This window comes from Tubulanus polymorphus, chromosome 7 (assembly GCF_964204645.1).
Source record: "Tubulanus polymorphus chromosome 7, tnTubPoly1.2, whole genome shotgun sequence".
NCBI classification, from domain to species: domain Eukaryota; kingdom Metazoa; phylum Nemertea; class Palaeonemertea; order Tubulaniformes; family Tubulanidae; genus Tubulanus; species Tubulanus polymorphus.
This window is the reverse complement of record NC_134031.1, coordinates 17,938,539-17,958,440: the sequence shown is the minus strand read 5'-3', so window position 1 is coordinate 17,958,440 and position 19,902 is coordinate 17,938,539. Positions and strand designations below refer to the sequence as shown.

The 19,902-nt window shown below is 38.2% G+C and overlaps 3 protein-coding genes across 3 annotated transcripts; 2 read left to right on the top strand and 1 right to left on the bottom strand.

Moving 5' to 3' along the window:
- Positions 1-947: 947 nt before the first annotated feature.
- LOC141909089 (E3 ubiquitin-protein ligase TRAIP-like) lies at positions 948-4,363 on the top strand. Its single transcript, XM_074799455.1, has 3 exons — positions 948-973; positions 2,461-2,981; positions 3,627-4,363. The coding sequence occupies exons 2-3, from the start codon at positions 2,480-2,482 to the stop codon at positions 4,361-4,363; spliced, it is 1,239 nt and encodes a 412-aa protein (XP_074655556.1). The 5' UTR covers positions 948-973; positions 2,461-2,479.
- A 637-nt stretch (positions 4,364-5,000) lies between these two features.
- LOC141909091 (galanin receptor type 1-like) lies at positions 5,001-7,076 on the top strand. Its single transcript, XM_074799457.1, has 3 exons — positions 5,001-5,364; positions 5,732-5,849; positions 5,939-7,076. Exons 1-3 carry the CDS (start codon positions 5,001-5,003, stop codon positions 6,678-6,680), a joined length of 1,224 nt encoding a protein of 407 aa, XP_074655558.1. The 3' UTR covers positions 6,681-7,076.
- On the bottom strand, positions 7,045-19,808 carry LOC141909075 (nucleoporin NUP188-like). The gene is made up of 46 exons (XM_074799425.1): positions 19,787-19,808; positions 19,302-19,356; positions 19,122-19,195; positions 18,962-19,049; positions 18,658-18,876; positions 18,349-18,405; positions 18,201-18,269; positions 18,058-18,105; positions 17,893-17,979; positions 17,722-17,798; positions 17,576-17,647; positions 17,064-17,307; positions 16,445-16,534; positions 16,267-16,332; positions 16,065-16,187; positions 15,642-15,825; positions 15,229-15,327; positions 14,988-15,120; positions 14,816-14,903; positions 14,591-14,667; positions 14,389-14,503; positions 14,188-14,308; positions 13,827-14,022; positions 13,178-13,421; positions 12,784-12,873; positions 12,548-12,703; positions 12,365-12,451; positions 12,169-12,272; positions 11,905-11,965; positions 11,737-11,816; positions 11,563-11,638; positions 11,220-11,348; positions 10,982-11,142; positions 10,617-10,771; positions 10,334-10,473; positions 10,127-10,258; positions 9,793-9,861; positions 9,603-9,707; positions 9,271-9,432; positions 8,972-9,109; positions 8,802-8,876; positions 8,469-8,690; positions 8,073-8,204; positions 7,932-7,999; positions 7,680-7,809; positions 7,045-7,583 (listed from the first exon to the last, which is right to left on the bottom strand). Exons 1-46 carry the CDS (start codon positions 19,801-19,803, stop codon positions 7,413-7,415), a joined length of 5,286 nt encoding a protein of 1,761 aa, XP_074655526.1. The 5' UTR covers positions 19,804-19,808; the 3' UTR covers positions 7,045-7,412.
- Positions 19,809-19,902: the final 94 nt, after the last annotated feature.

Here is a 19,902-nt window from a genome sequence, read left to right as displayed (position 1 = left end):
ACGGAGCTTCGCGAACCGGCCATTCTCAGGACTGGGTGAAATCCCAAGTAACTATAGAACAATAATTTTGAAGCGAGACCTCACACGGCAGCTCGCGCCATTTTTCAGAGCTTCTCGAGACCTGTGGTGACAGGTCTGCATTATAAAACTGAGTGATGAAATGAAGGAAAACTTGAATTCTTTTGGTCTCATTGTAGTAATGAGTATAATATCAATTGCTTACCATAGATAGATTAAATCTTAAGTTACTATAAAACAATAATTTTGAAGCGAGACCTCCACACGGCAGCTCGCGCCATTTTGCAGAATTTCTCGCGACCTGTGGCTGTGGTGACAGGTCTGCATTAAAACTGATATAAATAGAAAAAAAACCTTTAAATTGATGAGTTGATTTAAAATCAGTCTCAATAAAATCAGTCTCTATATTGCATTCGGCTCTTTTTTATATGTACATCATAAAAACAATGAATATAAATAGTGAGACTTCAGGACAGTGAGGAGTGATGCCGGCGAACTGTGTCTGTGATAGTGAGCAGATATTTTTCAGTGTCTTATTGCGGAAACGAAATATCAAGACCTCGATTCAGCTATCGAAAATATTCCCTTACTTCTACATTAATTAATTCATCTATGCCTGAAACTTATTTTTTTCCTTTAATACAGAAATAAATCATTTTACACATAAATATTTTCTTCTTATAAATCAACCTTTCAAATGAATTTAGCCAGAACATTTTCCTTATCGTTATTGTTGAATCATTTTCGATATTTACGACGGATCAGAATATTCATTCAACTCAAAATGTTCTTCCATTCGTCTAGCACATGCCTAGATATTTCGCCGTTTCGTCAAATATTGTTGCGAGTTTTGGTTTTTTCGGGACCTGACATGACAGGTCTTGATACCTGACATGACAGGTTCTGGAAACTCTGCAGACAGACATCATTCCAAATCAGAACTGAATCGAAGCCGGTGAGTGAATCTGAGATATCGAAATCATTGTCATTGAATAGAATCATATAAGCAATCCATCGGCGCTTTAAAACCGATTCGCAATCTGGAATTGTGACAAATGTCACGATCATTTTTTTACATTTCCCTTTTTCGAATCAATACTAATTAATTAGGCTAAATTCACTTCATCCACACACAACACAGTCAACAGTGAATGAGAGAGCACAGCGGCCCGTAGTAGAGTTGTAGGCACTGTAAAAAACAATCGATAATCCGTAAATCCTATGTCGACCTATTGACATATATCATAGACACTGAATTAACAGATTATCGAGAGAGAGCACAGCGACCCGACCCGTATCAGAGTTGTAGGCACTGTAAAAAACAATTGATAATCCGTTAATCCTATGTGGATCTATTGACATATATCATAGACACTGGATTAACAGATTATTGTACAGCTTGTGTATCAGAGAAGGGACTGTTACTGCAGTAACACTAATTTTCTATTTCAACCACAGGGGTTTGGCGATGACGACCGTCTGATAATCAAATGATTCTTAATGACCAATTGTTTATCGAAACTTTATAGCGGATAAATAAACAATATAAACACAATTTAGTTCCGTGATATTTTGAATTTATTCGCAGTTCATATTTAGCGCCATTCTCGCGAGATTATCAACAACCCGGAAATAAAATCCAAGCCCATCGCCAAACCCCCGTGATTTCGACCTGACTTGAGAGCATTCCGGGTGGCCTAGCTCGCTAATTTTTGGTAGTACAGAAATTGGTCGCGGTGGGGGGAGGGGGCATAGCTGGGACCAACCCGCAAGCCACTTTGTACAAAAACCTCCTTCAAAAAAGTTCTTACAGACACACAGAGAAATGTTGGATGACAAAGTTGTCACTTGCAGTTCTGCTGTTATTGTCAATAGTAGCACTACCATATTATCGAAATAATCAAAATAGGCAAAGGACGTTAAGTTGCAATTTTAGAACAAAAAATAGTGAATTTCAATCTTCGACTTCTTAGACTTCACCATTCATAAACTCACTCGTAGAGTAGTACTGTAGTCGTACCCCTCCCTAAAACCTTCTTAATAATTCTGCATAATATATAGATTTGCGACGACCGGTGACGACATATTGAATAGCACTCAATTTAAAAACTTCTCACTGTCGAAAATGTCATAACATCAAAAGCTGGATTTTTTTTACCTGCTACTAATATATTAGTGTAGAATTTGCTCTGTGTGTGCGTATAAGCATATGATGTAGGCCTATCATTTGGTGTTGCTTAATCGCTGGATTGAGTATTAACGTGTAAAGTGCTTATAAATTTATTGCCGGCCATATGAGCAATGATGGCGGTGGGCACATTTCCTATCTGGTGGCCTACTTGTTGCAGCTACTTTCCTCGCTTCTTAATCAATCCCTTTCTCGATCTACGTCATTTTGGATTGATATGCTTTGTTAATATTGAATGTTTTTGTTATTTTCAGATCTGAAATCGTCGTCGTGATGAAGATCGGTTGTAGCATATGCTGCGAAGCGTACGAGGACAACGCCGAAGTATCGGCGATCATCTGCGGACATACGTTCCATCAACGGTGCCTGAATCAATGGGTGAATCAATCAAAAACATGTCCGCAATGTCGTAAACCGTTTCGCACGAACGAACTCATCAAAAAACTATATTTCGATAATCACGACGACTCGATCGTCGGTTCGAACGGCGACGGCGACGTCGGACGGTTGAGAAACGAACTCAATTCGGTGCAAGCGTCGTTGAGTATGAAAGAAAAAGATCTGAGCGGCGTGCGCGCGCAGGTCGTCGAGTTGACTCAGAAGAAGCTGCAATTGACGGCGTCTTTGAACGACGAAATGGCCGTCAGTAAAACGTTGCGCGGGCAGGTGCGGTTCCTGAAAGAGCAGCAGAAACTCGTGGACGTCGCGAAACAAGAAGCTCATCAAGCGAAACAGACGATGCAAGAATTGAAAGATGTCAGAACTATTCTAACAGGTAGAGACTTAGCTCACGCAGATGAACAGGGTGGCCACTTACCTGGAAATCGGGGAATTTACTTTCCTTTACAAAAATCAGGGAAATTTGTCGAGACAGCTAGATGGGGCGTGAAATCAAACAGTCTTTGTACGCCTATTTATGTTGACTGAATTAACCCTTTCAGTGCTGACTAATCAATACCCTACAGTGCTGGAGATGATTTGAAAATTTTGAAAAATTCCACCCTAGTGTGTTGAATAACGGGAATACCACTATAATAGTGCCTCTACACCACGGCGCGGTGTATCGTTAGTTACTAATATTTCACTATGTTTGACAGGTGCTGCCATCTTTCAATAGAGATAAAACTAATTACATCAATACACCGCAGTGTACTAGCAAAATCCATCACCGATTCATACACTGCACTGCGGTGTTGACGCACTGAGATTCATACACTGCACTGCGGTGTTGACGCACTGAAAGGGTTAAGGGCTTGGTCAGCCTGGACGAACGAAGCCCTTAATTGATTAGATTGTTTTGTCAGATCGAAAAAGTCAATAAAAGTGACCACCCTGATGAAGGTTACGCAATTAAAAGTTCTGATGAAGCTGAAGCTGCATTTTTCAACGCTGATCCAAAATGTTTTGTCTTCCGTTCCAGGTTGCGAGACCGAAATTCAAGAACTGTTGAGCGAAAAAAACGCGAACGGCGATTCGAAAATGAAACAAATGTGCACGTACGTCGTCGCGTTGAAACGAGAACTCGTGAAATTCAAGGAACTGCGCGACGGACAAAAACGAACTCTGAAGGATTACAATCTCAGATTGCTCAACTGCAAGCAGAAACTTAAAGATCGCGATGATAAGATCGCCGACCTTGAGCAGCGTATGAAATTCTACCTCATGAAATCGACTCCCACTCAGGAAAAAGTCGCCGATAAATCATCGATGTCGACTCGTAGCGTCGCGTTTTCCGCGCTGAAACTCGACGATTCGGTCATTTGCTTGGACGATACGCCGAAAACTTTACGAACGACGAAATCGGCTCCGAAATTGACGATCGACTTGGACTCGTCGAGCGCGGATATGTTTTCTCCCGACTCGGAACGTAGTACCGCGGCGGCTCCGAGAAAACGTCCACGCGCCGACGACGACGACGAAGTCTCGTTACCGGATATTTACAGTTATAACATTTTGAAACCGGCGAATTCGAATAGATACGAGTCGAAAAAACGCGTCGGATACGACGGACTCGGCGGACATTCATCGTTTATACGGAGAAATACTGCCGTAATCGGCGGCGGTGTTAAACCGAAAGCAAAATCAGCGAAATCGACGATTACATTGAAGAAAAGCCAAAAAACTTTAACGTCCTTATATAATATGAAGTTGAATTAGTCTCGGACAATTGGAAGCTAGGCATTGATGTAAATCTGTGGTATCGACTTCCTCAATTCATTTCAGTAAGAAGTGATGTGTAAAAATCATGTGTTCTAAATCTTGTCTCCGAAGTCTATTGTAACATACGTTAATTTTTTTTTTATTTAGGAAAACACACATATATAAATATACTTATTCATTGTTATCGTCTCAAAAAACTATATTCATCCAATGTGACGCGATAACCTGATTTGGACGTCATTCTGCGGTGTAATTGGACCTCAAGATCCCCTGCTGGCAGCTATCGGGATTAACTGGTACTAGTAGGTTAAGTCCGTATTAAGAACTCGAGCCTAGTGATAATAATTATAATCAAACCACGGGTATGAATTTGATTAATGTTGCCATAGAAATTGAAATGAGATTATGCGTGGAACGAGTTTTCATAGACCTGCGTAGTTTCAAATCGTGGATGAATTCTGATTGTTTTGTTTGCGAATCACGACGATACCTCTGATCAGCCTTTTCTCTCGAACTACCGACGAAATACGTTTTGTTTTCTTTTTGTGTTGAAATTTCATCGATAACGCGTTGAGTCGAAACTGGTAAATTTGGTTCAAGAAAAATCCCAAATATACGGAATCTTTCTTTCTCAATGGGGGAGGAACTCTACGACGATGACTTTTGGAGTGATTTTAACTGCAGCGGGTTCTACGATCCGAACTGCAGCGAGCTGATGAATTTATCTCAGTTTTACATGTACTATTACGAATATTCGGAGAGAGCAGTTCTTCCCGAAGCGATTATCGTTCCTCTGATAAACGGATTGATATTCATCGTCGGGTTGACCGGTAACACGCTGGTAGTTTACGTCGTGATCAGAAACGGAGCGATGAAGACCGTCACGAATCTTTACCTGGTGAATTTAGCCATAGCCGATCTGATGTTTCTCGTGTTTTGTGTACCATTCACGACGTGGATGTACATCTACCCGAACTGGATGTTCGGGGAAGAAATGTGTAAGTACTACAGGTTATTAGTAAACAGTATAGAATTCAATGAATAATCATTTGTTTCAATTGACAAATGTCAATCATTATAAGATATAGAATATTTTGGATACCAGTCAACTCTGATAAACCACCAGCCTTGCCTTAAGGCTTTTTCTGAGAATGGAACATCTTTTACATCTTATTAGAAGTAGTTAAAATTAACCCCTGGTATACTGCCATACACTCCATCCACACCACTAAGATCCTAAATCAGCGATCTGGGCGCTATATGAGGGGTTATTGTTAACTTTACTTAGAATTAAAATGTCAAAGTTTCTAACAATCGAAAGGGGAATACTAGATTTACAGGGGTTAATGTTAGTAAATTTTGTAGGTAAATTTGTGAATTATTTGATGGTTGTGACAATGGCAGTCAGTGTAATGACACTAACAGTAATGGGTGTAGATCGATACCATGCGGTCGTGTTTCCAGTAAGATCAAGAGTTTATAGGTACAAAACTTACATATGAATATATCAATCTTTTAAAAATACATATCGAAACCAAACCGGGTTAAAATGGTCGATTTTCTAATTTCTAGAACGTTTGAACGCGCTGTAGTTGTGATCGGTATCATTTGGGTTGCCGCGTTCATGCTACTTCTGCCGATAGCGATTATCACGCGAATAAAAGCCTTATTCGATCACGGCGGGCAGAAGAATTTCTGTCACGAGTACTGGCCGGTCGAGGCTCAACGCAGAGCGTATACCATCATCGTGTTTGTACTTCTATACTGCCTGCCGCTGTCGATCATAGTCGTCTGCTATCTGTTGATGGCAAAGAATTTATGGATGAGCATCAGTCCAGCATTTCAAGAGTCGAACCACGCGGCGTTGAAAGCTTTCCAAGCGAGGCGACGGGTAGCCAAGATGGTCCTTGTAGTCGTTATAATTTTCGGTCTTTGCTGGTTGCCGATTCATATCGTTCACATACGCAATGATTTCGGTATGACGGGAGCTGACGGCGGAGTTCAAATCATCGATTACGTGTTTAAGATATTCGCTCATTGCATGTCGTACGCGAACAGCGCCGTCAATCCGCTGGTTTACTCGTTTCTCAGCGAGAATTTCCGCAAGTGTTTTCGCATGGCGTTCATTTGCTGCGAGAAGAAACCGCGTAATCGGCGAATATTCACGTTGATGGAACGCGGAGACGTGCAGTCCACGGGTACGAGTTCATCCTCGCGCGCGACTCCGAACAACAAAGAAGCGAGAATAATCGCGCCACCGGTCGATGTCAAAGCGTGCAGCGAGATGGTTTACCCTGAACCAACATCCGTATAAAAAGCTTATTTCACAGGGTCCCTACAACTCCTTGATTCCTTGAAAACGTCTTCTAAACCAAAAATTCATTTAAAGGTGCTTGAAAACTCCTTTAATTTGAGCAAAATGCCTTAAAAATAAGTTTGCTTACGGAACCATCAAATCAATGATTTACTGTAGGAGTCTACTTTATGGGATGTGCATGCAATGCAACAATTCCTGGAAATTCGAAACGTTTTCCATTCAAACTCCTTATATTCAGGAATGACTGATCTGTAGGGACTCTGATATAATAAATAAATACCTAATTTAATGCTAAGTTATAAACTGGCTACCCATTTGTAGATAAATATACAACACTCATTGGATAATATAATGTACAAAACTATTTATTGTATTAAACACTTGAAGAATGGTATGAAATTAAAGGATACAAAGTAGCCCCAGGCTTATTGATAACAATTATTGACATTACTCATGATTTAACCTGATCATAACGTTACTATGAAGAAGTGATCAGTTATCGTCACACCCAATAAATGCATGTACTGTACATAAATGCATGTGTTTAAACAAATAACTGTTCTTCAATATTCACAATCTGATCTTCTTTAATCACCGATGAGACACTGCGATCACTAAATAATCTCTCTGATCACTGAGAAGACACTACAATCACTAGAGAATGTCTGATCATCGGTGAATCATTGCGATCACTCGAGAAATGCTGTGATCATCACAGAAATATCACGATCACCGGAGAACTTGCTGCACAAATGCGTCCACTAACTTCAAGAATGTCTGATCAGCGCTCAAACCGATCGCACCGGTCTGACTGATTGATCGGTTCAGCAATACAGTGCCACCTGGTGACGGAGGACCACTACGCCGTACGTATCGTATGAAACTTTGCAAAAACGAGTTCTGAAAGTGGAAAAGAAAAGATAACATTTTAGAGCGAAACAAGTTTTGAATAGTTATTTCCAATCAGAAAACAATCAAGTCCATATTCGAACTTACCAATTCAGTTCCTAATTCTCGTTTCAGAAATTGTTTTTCTCTCGGCGATTGCGTACCGTCTTTCAAATATTTAATCGCCTGCGACATTATAACAACCAACGCATTCTCTAATACGAACATTAGTAATGTCCTGAAAACATATGGAAACAATCATCATTTGTTGAAAACAATCTACAATGTATTTGTATATATATTCAATGAAAATATTAATTAAAAATTGATTGAATTCTAATAAAAGGAACAAAAATTTACCTAGTAATAGGGGACAGGTCGTGATTGTTATTGCCTGTTCTCGAAGGAGACGAAGCCTTTTGATCGATCTGGAAACATTAAAGTCACGCGATAAATTTCTCGGGAGCCATTATTCATTTGTTACGTTTCATTATCTTATACCTTTGTCAAAAATCTGAGAACTTGATTGACACAAGCGAGTACTGTACCAAACGATAGAGGTATTCCTTTATCCATCGACGGCGTGCTGAATATCACCGCTAACAATGCTTCATATTCACTAACATCCATACTCTACAACACAAGTAAGATGATCTTAATTCTGGTATGAAGTAAGGTACCAGGATAAAACAGCCTTAACAAATTCAACTAAGCATGCAAAGTACAGTGGAACCTCGTTGCAACGAACTGCAGGGGACCAGAAAATTTGTTCGTTGTAACCGATAGTTCCTTATATCCAGTATGCAAATAATTGATGTTGTCGTCTTTGGGACGAAATCCTAGGTTTGTTATAACAACTAAATCATTAAAACGAGGTTCCGCTGTAGTTACACAAACCTGGTCTATGATGATTTCGCATAAATCCGGTGAGAACTTGCGCAGGAAAGAGAAACCCTGAGATAAAATACGCAGCAGATAATACTGTCCATTGATAAGCTGTTTAGACGGTTGATCAATATCCTCGGTGGACGACTGAGTTTGTATTCGACTACTCAACTGACTCATCGATAATTTAGACGGCGAGCTGCGCTCGACAATACTGTCATGGCTTACATGTTTCTAAAATGAAATGCAAAAGAAATTGACTTGGAGAAAAACAATGCATTTCTCTAAATTTCAAGTTGCCCAATCTAAGCAGCATTTAATAAATTGTAAGAGTAGGAAACTAACCTCTAAAACATGTTGTAATAAATGAGGCCGGATGAACAATGATATACACATTTGCATCAGTTCACACACTCCAATCTGTAATTATGAATATATATATATATAGTAATCCTCATCCGAAGGTTTGGGAGTTTGAGGCAGTCAGAGAAGATTGGCAACGATTTTAGTCTTACCATCATAGGTTCCCATACATGCGGAAGATGCAGACGCCATTCGCGAGGGAAATGAGCCAGTTCATAGAGAAGATGACAGGTAGTTTCAGCTTCCATTAACTGAGGAACTGCCAGTGACATCTGTACTGTAGCTAAACTCTTTTACAAAAAAAAATGCCGATTACAGATACTGACTTTCACCAATACCACTAAGTTAAAGCTCAAAATGGACTGGAAGTATTTCAAAACTTCTCCTTTTTCACGAAACTGGGCCCTTAAATACCGGTACTTAGAAAATTATGGATTTCAAGAAATCTTACCTGCAATAGTCGGTCTTGATGAACCCCGACGAAGTCTAGAGCATCTTGTAGGAAAGTGTAACGTAACGTTGCTAATAAATGCGAAACGAGGTTGATTATCAAACGATAGATTCCTAACCACGTTGGATTGTTATATACAGGACCATCGGATTCCAGTTTACTCTGAAAAAGATGAAGTGATTCTCATAAGAAACATGAGCGGCAAAAGCTTATCATTGACAGCAGGGGATCAGTATCTCGAAACGGCAAGAGAGCTAAACCTAAAGAATCTTAATCTTGTTTTATATCGATTTTTGGTAATAAATGAATATCAATAAACTTGTCAATATTACCTTTGTTGTCGTGTCATCAGAAGGGTAACGTTCTCTAGTGTATAACTGTGTCACACACAAACATAGATGTTGACTTAAATTGTTACTGGCTAAAGCTTCAGCTGCCTGAAATATAAAACATTAGAGTCTCAAACAGATACTCCTTAATAATTGTATCAAATCGTTTGGTGGATATCGATTCAAGATTTACCTGAGGAATTTTTGCCAAAGAGTGAAACAGAGTAACTATCCCTTGCACGTAATGAATTCCCTGTTTAACCTGAAGATACAAGAAATAGAAAATCTAACCAGAACTTTTCTTATATGGTAAAATGATAAGACTAAGGCTAAAACAAGAATATGTTGCGCAAGCATAGATAATGCATGACTTGTATGGTCAATTTCTTGTTTTATCTCACAAAAAGGGTAAATGTAATTCTAAACAACCTCGGAAGAGAGACTGAGGCTTTTAACATTCAAAATTATTTCTACAATCTTTAGATTTACTGTAGTTTTTACTTAAAAGTGAATTGTACTTTATATACCTGAATGCAGTATTGAAGAGCCGATACTAAAGTTGGCAGCACCATCGTACTTTGTAGAACGGGTAACCACGAATGTGGATTGTCATAGCTTTGAATCAGTTCGTGCAAAACATTCAATAATAGAACTTGAGGCTGAAATGTGAAAATGACCAAGTCTTGATTCTGAAAATTCAACAACTGATGTGCACTATTTTTCACAGCACATACTTTGATTTGCAAATCCATGTCCGTAGTCCCTTCGTTCTCTTTTTTCAGAGAATTCAAAACTTTATACAGCTGATGAACACCGTTGACAATCATCGGACAAATGATATTCAATACATCATCCAAACACTGACGACTTACGTCTGCCAATAAAAATAAGCAGTTATTCATCTGGTAAGAAAGGTAGACTGTACATGGAAAGTTTTCAACTCATTCATGTAATCTATAGCGTAGAATCGTAAGCCTTTACAGCAATTGTTTTCAATAGACATCTCTAACAACTTACCTTTATTTCCTGTAGTGCTTTTATCTTGTAGAATGAGTAACAATGAACCGGGTACTCCGATTTGAACTGACGGTAGATTCAACTGACTGTCCGACGACATTTCGTGAAGAACATTAGTCAACAATACCACCGTAGGATCATACGCTTTCAAGCAACTGCAGAAAGGAAAAGGTCATAGAGCCAAAATATCAAAATTCATTTGTTTTAACAGGGTGGCTACTTTCCACCCATTTAGAAAACCCCTGAGTTTTCCCTGAATTTTCATGTTATAACACAAAATTCCCTGAGGAATCTATCCCAATTCCCTGAGGTTTCCAGGTTCTCCAGGTCAGTGGCCTGTTTAATGTATTCATAATTGAACATACCCGATCCAATGTCTCAGTAAAGTGAAGTAGAGGTTGCTGGCAACAGTCGCGATTTTCATCTTCAATTTGTCGAGGGTATGAGTGAACTGGCTGCATAAACCTTTAAGGACATGCGTCAGCAGAGCACACTTTGTGAGATCATCAAGTTTCATGGCGTTACCCTACAAAACAATACGATCAAACCGTAACAAGCAAAATCAGTCAGAATTAAATCTGAACGGATGTAACAATGTTTTACCTTGTATGTGGCCATTACAACGAGGAAGCATCGCCATCCGTACAGTAAATGAAGTACGCTACTTTCAGAGGTTTCGATCTCTCTCGGTTCTTGCACTTTTCCTTCCAGTATCAACATGTCCCGAATATACTGCGAACATATTAAAACATAGCATCAATGCATAAATTAACACAGTGTGGTTAATGAACATATCAATATTAACTTCAGTCTTCCAGTTTGGCTGGAAGAGGGATTAATAGTTTGGGTTTTTAAACAAACATAAATCAGTCTCATCGAGGAATTAATTTACTATCTCAATCGATATAAATGTGGCAAAACATCAATTTCTCTATATATAACTTACTTCTGACCAGTACATGATTCTTTTTTCGTTAAGTATCGTCGACAGGACCTTCTCCAAACTGGCATCGAGTTTCGTGCTAGAATTGAAATATCATCAGGAGATGTTAAAATTTGTAGCAATGGATCGAATAGATTTTGCTTGTTGAAGAAGGATTTGAAGAGAGAAGTATCTTACCTGCCTAAACCATACAGTTCAAGAGCTAATATTTGAATAACGTACGAGGCTGTCTTTACATCACTGGCTAGGGCAACATTCTGCAATCAACGATCATACAGATTTAGGGATATTTTCGTAAATTCGTAAAATTATTCGAAATAAAAAACATTTGGTACCGATACTTACATCAGCAGGAACTGGCAAATTCGATCTCAAAGGCGCGCAAACGTGTTCCCAAAAATCATTCCTATCAGCAAAAAAACAAAACCACATTTCAATCCGAATTCAATACATCATTGTTGGTAGATAACAAAGCATGAGTGACCCAGCTCAGTCATTCTGGTTTAACATGACTCTCACTTATGAAAATGAAGTTATCTTAACTGAGGCCCATTCTAACTCACAACTGGGGAACTGTGTTAATTAAGGTAAGTATTATTCAAAACGTACTTGTTTCTGAGTACAGCCATCGCAGTCTCTCTTCTACCGAACCAAAGAGCGTGAATAAACTCCATCACAGCGCACAGTAGATCCGGTGGACAATGGCCAACAATCTTTAAAACAAGACAGTCATTTAAGAGCAGGATAAAGCAATGAGTCCTTCATTATTTTTCGGTTTAATATTTCATTCACAATCTCTCCATACCTGTTCATCTTCTTTCAGCAAAGACTGATTTTCTTTCAGTAAACCGAGAACGGCGTTTAAACAACTAACTTTTCCAAGTTCGAGCTCCTGTAAAAGGTTATTCATAATTCTATCAAACTGACAAAAGATTCCATGATTTTCGATGCACAAAACATCCGATGCCGTATTATTAACGAAACAAACCTTTCTCTTTGTTTCCGACAGTTTTTTATCTTTGCTGATCTTATCCTGGTCGGATTTATCGGTGAGTTTGATATTGAGAAACATTTCCGTTAAACCAGGCTGCGTTTCCACACAGATCGACAGTAATTCTAAAATCACGACCTTCAGTCGAATATCCTAAAATCATAAATTAAATGTGCCAGTACACGTGATTATTCGATAGATTCATTCATAAGCAATGATACGGCGATACTCACTTCTGTATACGACTGTAACCGTGATAGAAATATGTCGCGTATGCTCGAAGCGTCATTTCCGAGACACGCCATCAACGACATCGGTGAAACCTAAATAAAACAGCTAATTTTGTATCGTATACTAGATTCATAGCGCATCGCAACTGCTTGATAGCAAGAATCTGTGACACAATTGAATAACCCTAGAACCAGTTTCATAGGCTAGTTTTAGCCCAATTCTTGGTTGAAATTGACCCTCGAGGTAAAAATTAGTTCAATCAAATAAGTTTGAATCAAAACTTTTACCTTTACTCAACGTGGAAATGGTTATTGGTCGATAATCCTAGGCATTTCTATTTTCTAAGCGAAAAGTTGAACCCAATGGAATTATATTTGAGAGAAATAATAAACTAACCATAGCTAATCTATTTAATAATAGAGTAGAGAGGACAGGCAGACGTGGATCGTGTCGATGGTAGATATATTGAGCGATCGTAGCTATAACGTGCGGTTGAGATCTGTTAGCCGGTTGAGTCGATAACGCCTGCTCGACGGGCGACGGGGGTAAACTCGACGATCGCAGCAACAGCAGACGATTCAACACCGAGAATCCGAATCGTATCTGTTGAATCAGATCGACTCCGATTCCTTCATTAGCACTGGAAGAGAATTATGAATTAGTCATAAAACGATCACAGGTCTTTCGTCAGATATGGGTCAGAATCCGGTTGGTCATCAGTTGCTGTTTAAACTTTATCATCATGGGTGCATCCATAGCCGAGACTTGTTAGACAGGTGGTCCTTAATGGTAAGAAATTGTCATTGTTAGATTGACTAAAGAACTAAGATGGTCTTGGACTGATAAGCCATTAACAGAATTAGCCCCAAGAGTTGATGCAGGGAGGTCCAAATGAGTTCATTTCCAATTTATCAATTCAACTCTTAACTCAAACCTAACCATCAACTGTGGTGGAGCTGGGTCCTACATCTATTAAGATCGATTAAGCATCAGTTTCTAATAACATGTATATATAATTTTCAATTTTTTTCTGAATGATAATTACCTTCCTTGTTGCGATAACGCGAGCTCTACGGTATCGACACCGATAGCTACAATATCTAAGAGTGCTCGCCCCGATTCTGTATACAGCAAACAGTGAACGCAAAGACCTCTCAAGCTGAGTCCATTATCGTTTTCATTGTCAGCGTCTTCTCCACCGATATTGAGAATCTTATGGAAAATATCGAGACATTTTTGACCTGAAATATGAATCAACAATGAATTAAAGAATTGATCTAATCATTCATAATTTCACATGTCATACCATATAAACTATTTTTTTTCAGATATACTGAATGACACTATTGGGTTCATTCGCGTTTGAGTTTAAACCCAGCCCTGGATATCTAACCGGTATTGCCTACCTAGAGTTTCACGACGGCCAATATGATAGTATCGCCATTTCTGGAAAACCGGGAAGATCTCGCGTACGATAAACAGAGCACTGCTCAGTAATGTATTACCCATATTCTCTTTAGCCAACGGCTGCAATATAACGTCGATCGAATGAAGTTCACAGTAGTTATTATAAGAAGAATTCTCTACGGAACTAAGTTGTCGAATACCTGCACGAGATTTGCTACCAAATCGAGAAATGACAGCGTAACCGGGTAGGTTCCTAACGGGATCTCATAGCTCGAAAGCAGACGCCCAAAAGTGCCAGGATTTAGTCCACTCCCGCTGTATTGAAAGAGTGTCTGTTTTTAGTACCGATATCAAGGATTACGAAAAAGATGAAATGAGATTTATATAATGAATGATACAGACCTAGCCACATCCATGACATTCGTGAAATTTTCAGTAAGGAATGGTAGAAATCCTGTATGTTGTAAGTTATGCCATATCTGAAATCCAAGATGATAGATCTAAGCGTAAGAAAATGTCTCATATAGACAAAGAAAGATCAAAGCTAATATCATAGGATATTTCATATGTGATGCAAGTCTATGTTGTAATAGAACTACCGGTATGAAATGTATGTAGTTTTAATACCTTCTTCGGATTGACATTAGCTAAGCTGGCAAGAACGTCAAGACAAGCTGCGATCAGTTCCAACGGTGGTGATGCAAGGGATGAAAATCTGTAATTAAGCCATGACATTGTAAGCAGGTAGGCTTATCAATCATAAAAAGGACTTAACATAAAATTCAAGATTCTGTACTACCGATGAATTAGAGGAAAAATGAGGCTCGTTAATGGCTGTAGATCATTCAACAATGAAGTGTCAGCTTGCAGTAACGTGTGCAACAATTTCACTATGTCTAAAACCTTCATTACAGAACTCTCATGAACCATTCCTTGAAAAAAAAATCATCGAGTCATCGAATACTACTTTCTATACTCTAACTCCGCTTATAAACAGCTATGATAATTGTGTAATTTGAGTTCTGCGCACAAATACATACCTGCCCCTTGTGCAACTTGATCTAACAGTAATTCACACTCACAATGTAACAGTTGAAAACAATCGTATGAATATTCCCATTGAATGGCTGGAGCTCGATCTGCATAAATTCATTATTTCAAACTACAGGACTGTACCAGTGAACAGGGTGACCACTTTCCGCCCATTTATAAATCCCCGAGATTACCCAGATTTTGCCATGTGCTTACACAAAATTCGATATTAGATAAATTTCTAGGTTTAAAATGATACAATTCATTGATTTTTCATTGAATCATGTATTGATTATAAAGAATTTCCAGGTTTTTGGTAAAATTGGTCAAATTCCCCGACTTTTCCAGGTCAGCGGCCACCCTCGTGAAGAACAACTAAATCGAATTGAAAAAATTTCATTTTCGAAAATCCGCGTCGTACCTGGGTGTGAAATGACTGTTCCATATGTACCCTTCGGTATGACTATCTTATTAGTACCGTAAAGACGCTTCGAGTTGATCAGTTGCCACGTGCTATCATCCATCGCTACATTCTCCACATCTCGCGCGCTATTCTGTTCCAGATATTCCGTGTACGTCGGCAATTTACGCAGCATTTTCATAACCTTGAACAGATAACACCATATCGGTTAAACAAAACCAGAATTGTTAATAGTTGAGACCGTTTCCAGTCTTGAATATCGTTTAGAGAAACGCACAATATCAATTTATTATCAAACAGCTGTTATTGTTTTTTCTTACTTTTCAAATAAACTCTGAAAATGGGTGGAAAGATTCCACCTGAAATGTGAAAAATACACTAGCAGTTGTTCAAATCGATATCGTGGCTTTTCTCAATCGTTACCTTATTTGCTCCTTCTTTGTCACTAGTGGCTAACGATGTGCATAGATTAACAAAATTATGAAATTCTAAAGGAAACAAAGACGACGCCGACTGCACCAACATTCCAACTCCTTTATCAAAACCCTGAAAACGGCGTTCAAACATTTCAATGGAAAATAATAGACGAGCACTGATAATATCGTACAGATGGGTTATTACATACTTTCTCCCAAATATCTTCACTGATGAACGGACGTTTAAGAACCATTTCAGCAACAGCATACAAACCCTACAGTATAAGAGGTCATTGAAACATTCGCGCACATTTACACAGGGTCTGAAGTAAGTACGTCGAATTTGAGTTCTAAATTCAAAAGCAATTTCAACAGTTGCTGCGTTACCTCAGAATCGCCCAATGTATCTTCATGAAATACAGTAAGTACTACGCTCAACAAACCATACACTATATACTGACATACACTGGCGACCACCTACAATTTGATCAAATCTACACTGTGTAAAAACTAACTTTCACGTAAACATCTATAATTTCACTATAATCAGGGTTCCTACAGGTCATTCCTGGAAATAAGGAGCTTTCGATGAGTTTTAAAGGAGAAAATTTCAAATTTCAAATAAATGTCTGCATCACTTTCATATCCAAATTACAGTAGTAGACTCCTCCTTAATAGGTACTGCTTATCTCATTTAGTGGTGCTGTAAGCAAATCCAATAACCTGTACACGACCTTGAACTCAGTTTCTTATTTGAAAATCTTCTCTAATCGGGTAAAAAAGATTCTGCTCCCAACTTTACCGATTTAAGCTTAGTCTACTGTACAACTACAAAATAGACAAAAATTTCTAATTGCCTTTTTCTCAAAATTGAAGGAGTTTCGAGTATTTCACTCAAATTAAAAGAGTTTGAAGCACCTTTATAACAATTTTTGGTTTAGAAAAGGAGTTTTTAAGGAATCAAGGAATTGTAGGGACCCTGCTAATATTTGAAAGGCTAGCATACCGCTTTTCCACAAAATGGTTCGCTCTTCAACAGATTCAGTAGAAAGTCGAACACCCGCAAATGCAACGACGTGTTACCCAGTTTACGAGTAACTAACGCATCTTCTGTATCGTACACCAGGTGGCGTATTGTTGTCCAGGCCAACAACAACGGAGCGTGAGTCGACTGGTCACCGAGGCTACAGAACACGCTGTTCAATTCAGGGAACTCAGTCGTCGCTTTTAAAATATGATGATCTTTTACGCTGAAATACATAAAATAAATTTGATCCTATTCCATCCTATTTCTAGGGCTGCCAACCTCTGAAGTACCATCAGTAACAAATTGAATTTTATTCAGTATCATTTCATTGAAATATGAAAGAAAATGTTCAAATTAAGCAATAACATCTTTCATAATTCTATTAATTTTGTATCGAACAAATACTGAAAATCAGGAACAGCTGGCAGCTCTAGATGCATCAATGACAGCTATCATAGACATTGGGTTATCGATTTCGAAGGATAACTAACCTGTTTTTAGCGCTGAGTTGGTACAGATATTCTAAATCTAACCCTTCGATGATAACCATAACTTGTAAATATCTGAATTAGAAATCATAGTTTGAATATTCGATCCTGACGACAATACACTTCATAGTTTTACATAAAATACCTACCCGACACGTTTTACTAAATGCTGCACATTTTCATCTATTAAATGTCTATTTGTTTGATGTTTTCCAAAACCATTTGCCTGAAATTTTTCAGAAACGTTGAGTTATTATCAGCATAACTGGTACTGATATGAATATTATCAAAAACAAGTAAAAATCAGTGCATTTCCTAACCTTGAACAGTTTAAGAATCTTCAATAAATCCTTGGGTGCGTGTTGAATATCTTTGTAATACAGTAAAAGTATCTCTAACAATTCACACTGAAATACGTAATGAATGAAGATATTTGACAATTCCAAGAGAGTTTGTAACGCTGCTTATCAGGGGCTCAACAATACCTGTTCTTTAAGATTCTGAACCATCCAGATCTTTGATTGGTGAACCGACTAGACAAAAGAAGAAGATATAACACTTTATTTTAGACAAAAGCCCTAGACAGAAGGGTAAAGGGGTTGTCCAAATATATGAATATGGCACTCACCATAGCCTGTCCATGTGTTTCCCAAGTAGGGGCCTGGGCAGCGGAAAAATTTGTATATTGTTCAATTATCTGAAATCCGTTGAAAAATATAGATAAGTACTAGAAAGCTATTCACTTATGAAAACCTAATCTCAAAAAAAATCTTTACCTTTTCAATAAGTTCATCATTTTCAGTGACCGATTCAACAAATTTCACATATTGTGCCTAAAATATTAAATAAACCATTCATCAAAATAGTAAAGAAACAGATTTTAGGTAAAAACTTAATCGAGTTTTAGAGATGACTGGTAGTTACTTATATTACTCTCCATATTTCAAGAGTTAATGAGCAAAACCCAAAGTTGATAATTTAACAATTCATTTTCTGACAGTTTCAAAGTACTGACTAAACTTCGTCTCCACAGGTTTCGCTCATTAGGTTTTAGAGTTTCTTTTTACGCAAAAAAGAATTGATACCTTGTAATAGTGATCCTCGTCCTGCCAGTGACTAAGTATATGTTTAATGCACAGCAACAAATACAGACGTTCCGTGAAGTAGTAATCGCGCAGCTTCAGCAACAATGCGTAACCGTAGCGATCATCTTTCAACGCGTTTTCCAACTCTTCGTCAGTGCCTCGATAATCGTGTTCCAGATAATTCGAAAATAAGTCGTAAGCGAGAACTTCATCCAAATCCTGCGACGAAAAAAAGAAAATTCCTCGATGCTGCAAATAATATCTTCAGTAGTTCATCGATAAATTCTATAAGCTCAGGCCTTACCAGAAATTTGCTAAATTTCAAAACAAATTCGTAAGTCGGACCTTTGTCGATTTTCTTTTGAGCTTTCAATGCTGAACCAGGAGTGCCACTAAATGGATAGAGTAACAATTTAACTAACAGCTTCCTGATTTTGATTTTTAATCCGTCTTCACTTACGTACCTGCATTTTTTCAAGCCGAGTAATCCCTGAAGAAGTTTATCTTTACTTCGAGTAATTTCAGCTTGAACTAGTTCCTAAAAATATGTAAGATATTACATGAACTTATATCCAGCAGAGCCAGGTGGTCTATATATCTAAGACCTCGATGAATTAATTCCGTTATAACAATATTTGATTTACCTGAGGACGAAGTATTGAACCACCAGTTATGAACTGCCAGAGAGCTTTATTGGATCTGCAAAATTCAAATAAAAGTTTTTGTTGAATAATGCTGGGTAAATTAGGCTAATAGAAAAGATGGAAGGCGCAAGCCTGTATAAGAATATCTTCGTTTACTGCAAAACCTTCGACCTCGTGGGACGAGTATTATTTGCAGGTATTATTATTAGGCCTAAGGAGAAAAAGGTAAAATATTTCAAATTGTAACGCTCATAATTCAAGAGAAAACCAGAGACTTGAATGATTGAAAGTATGAAACACAGACTAAAGATATGTATCGAATTTGTTGCTATTAAAACCTCGATTATTCTACAATGGCACGAAAAGAACTTTTATTTCTTAATTCAGGGTGTAAAATAGCCTTTATTTTATCAGAAAAAGGATGTCTGCGAAGCTAACTATGAAAGAACGACGACTTTATTCGATGTTTTCTTCAGTTTTCTTACCCCTCAAATGCTGCCATACTTCCTGGTTCGATTCAAATCATGGCGTGCGGTGGCGCCACTAGACGGCTACATAAAAAAGCACATGGCTATTATTGTTTACTTCTGACGTCATCGAT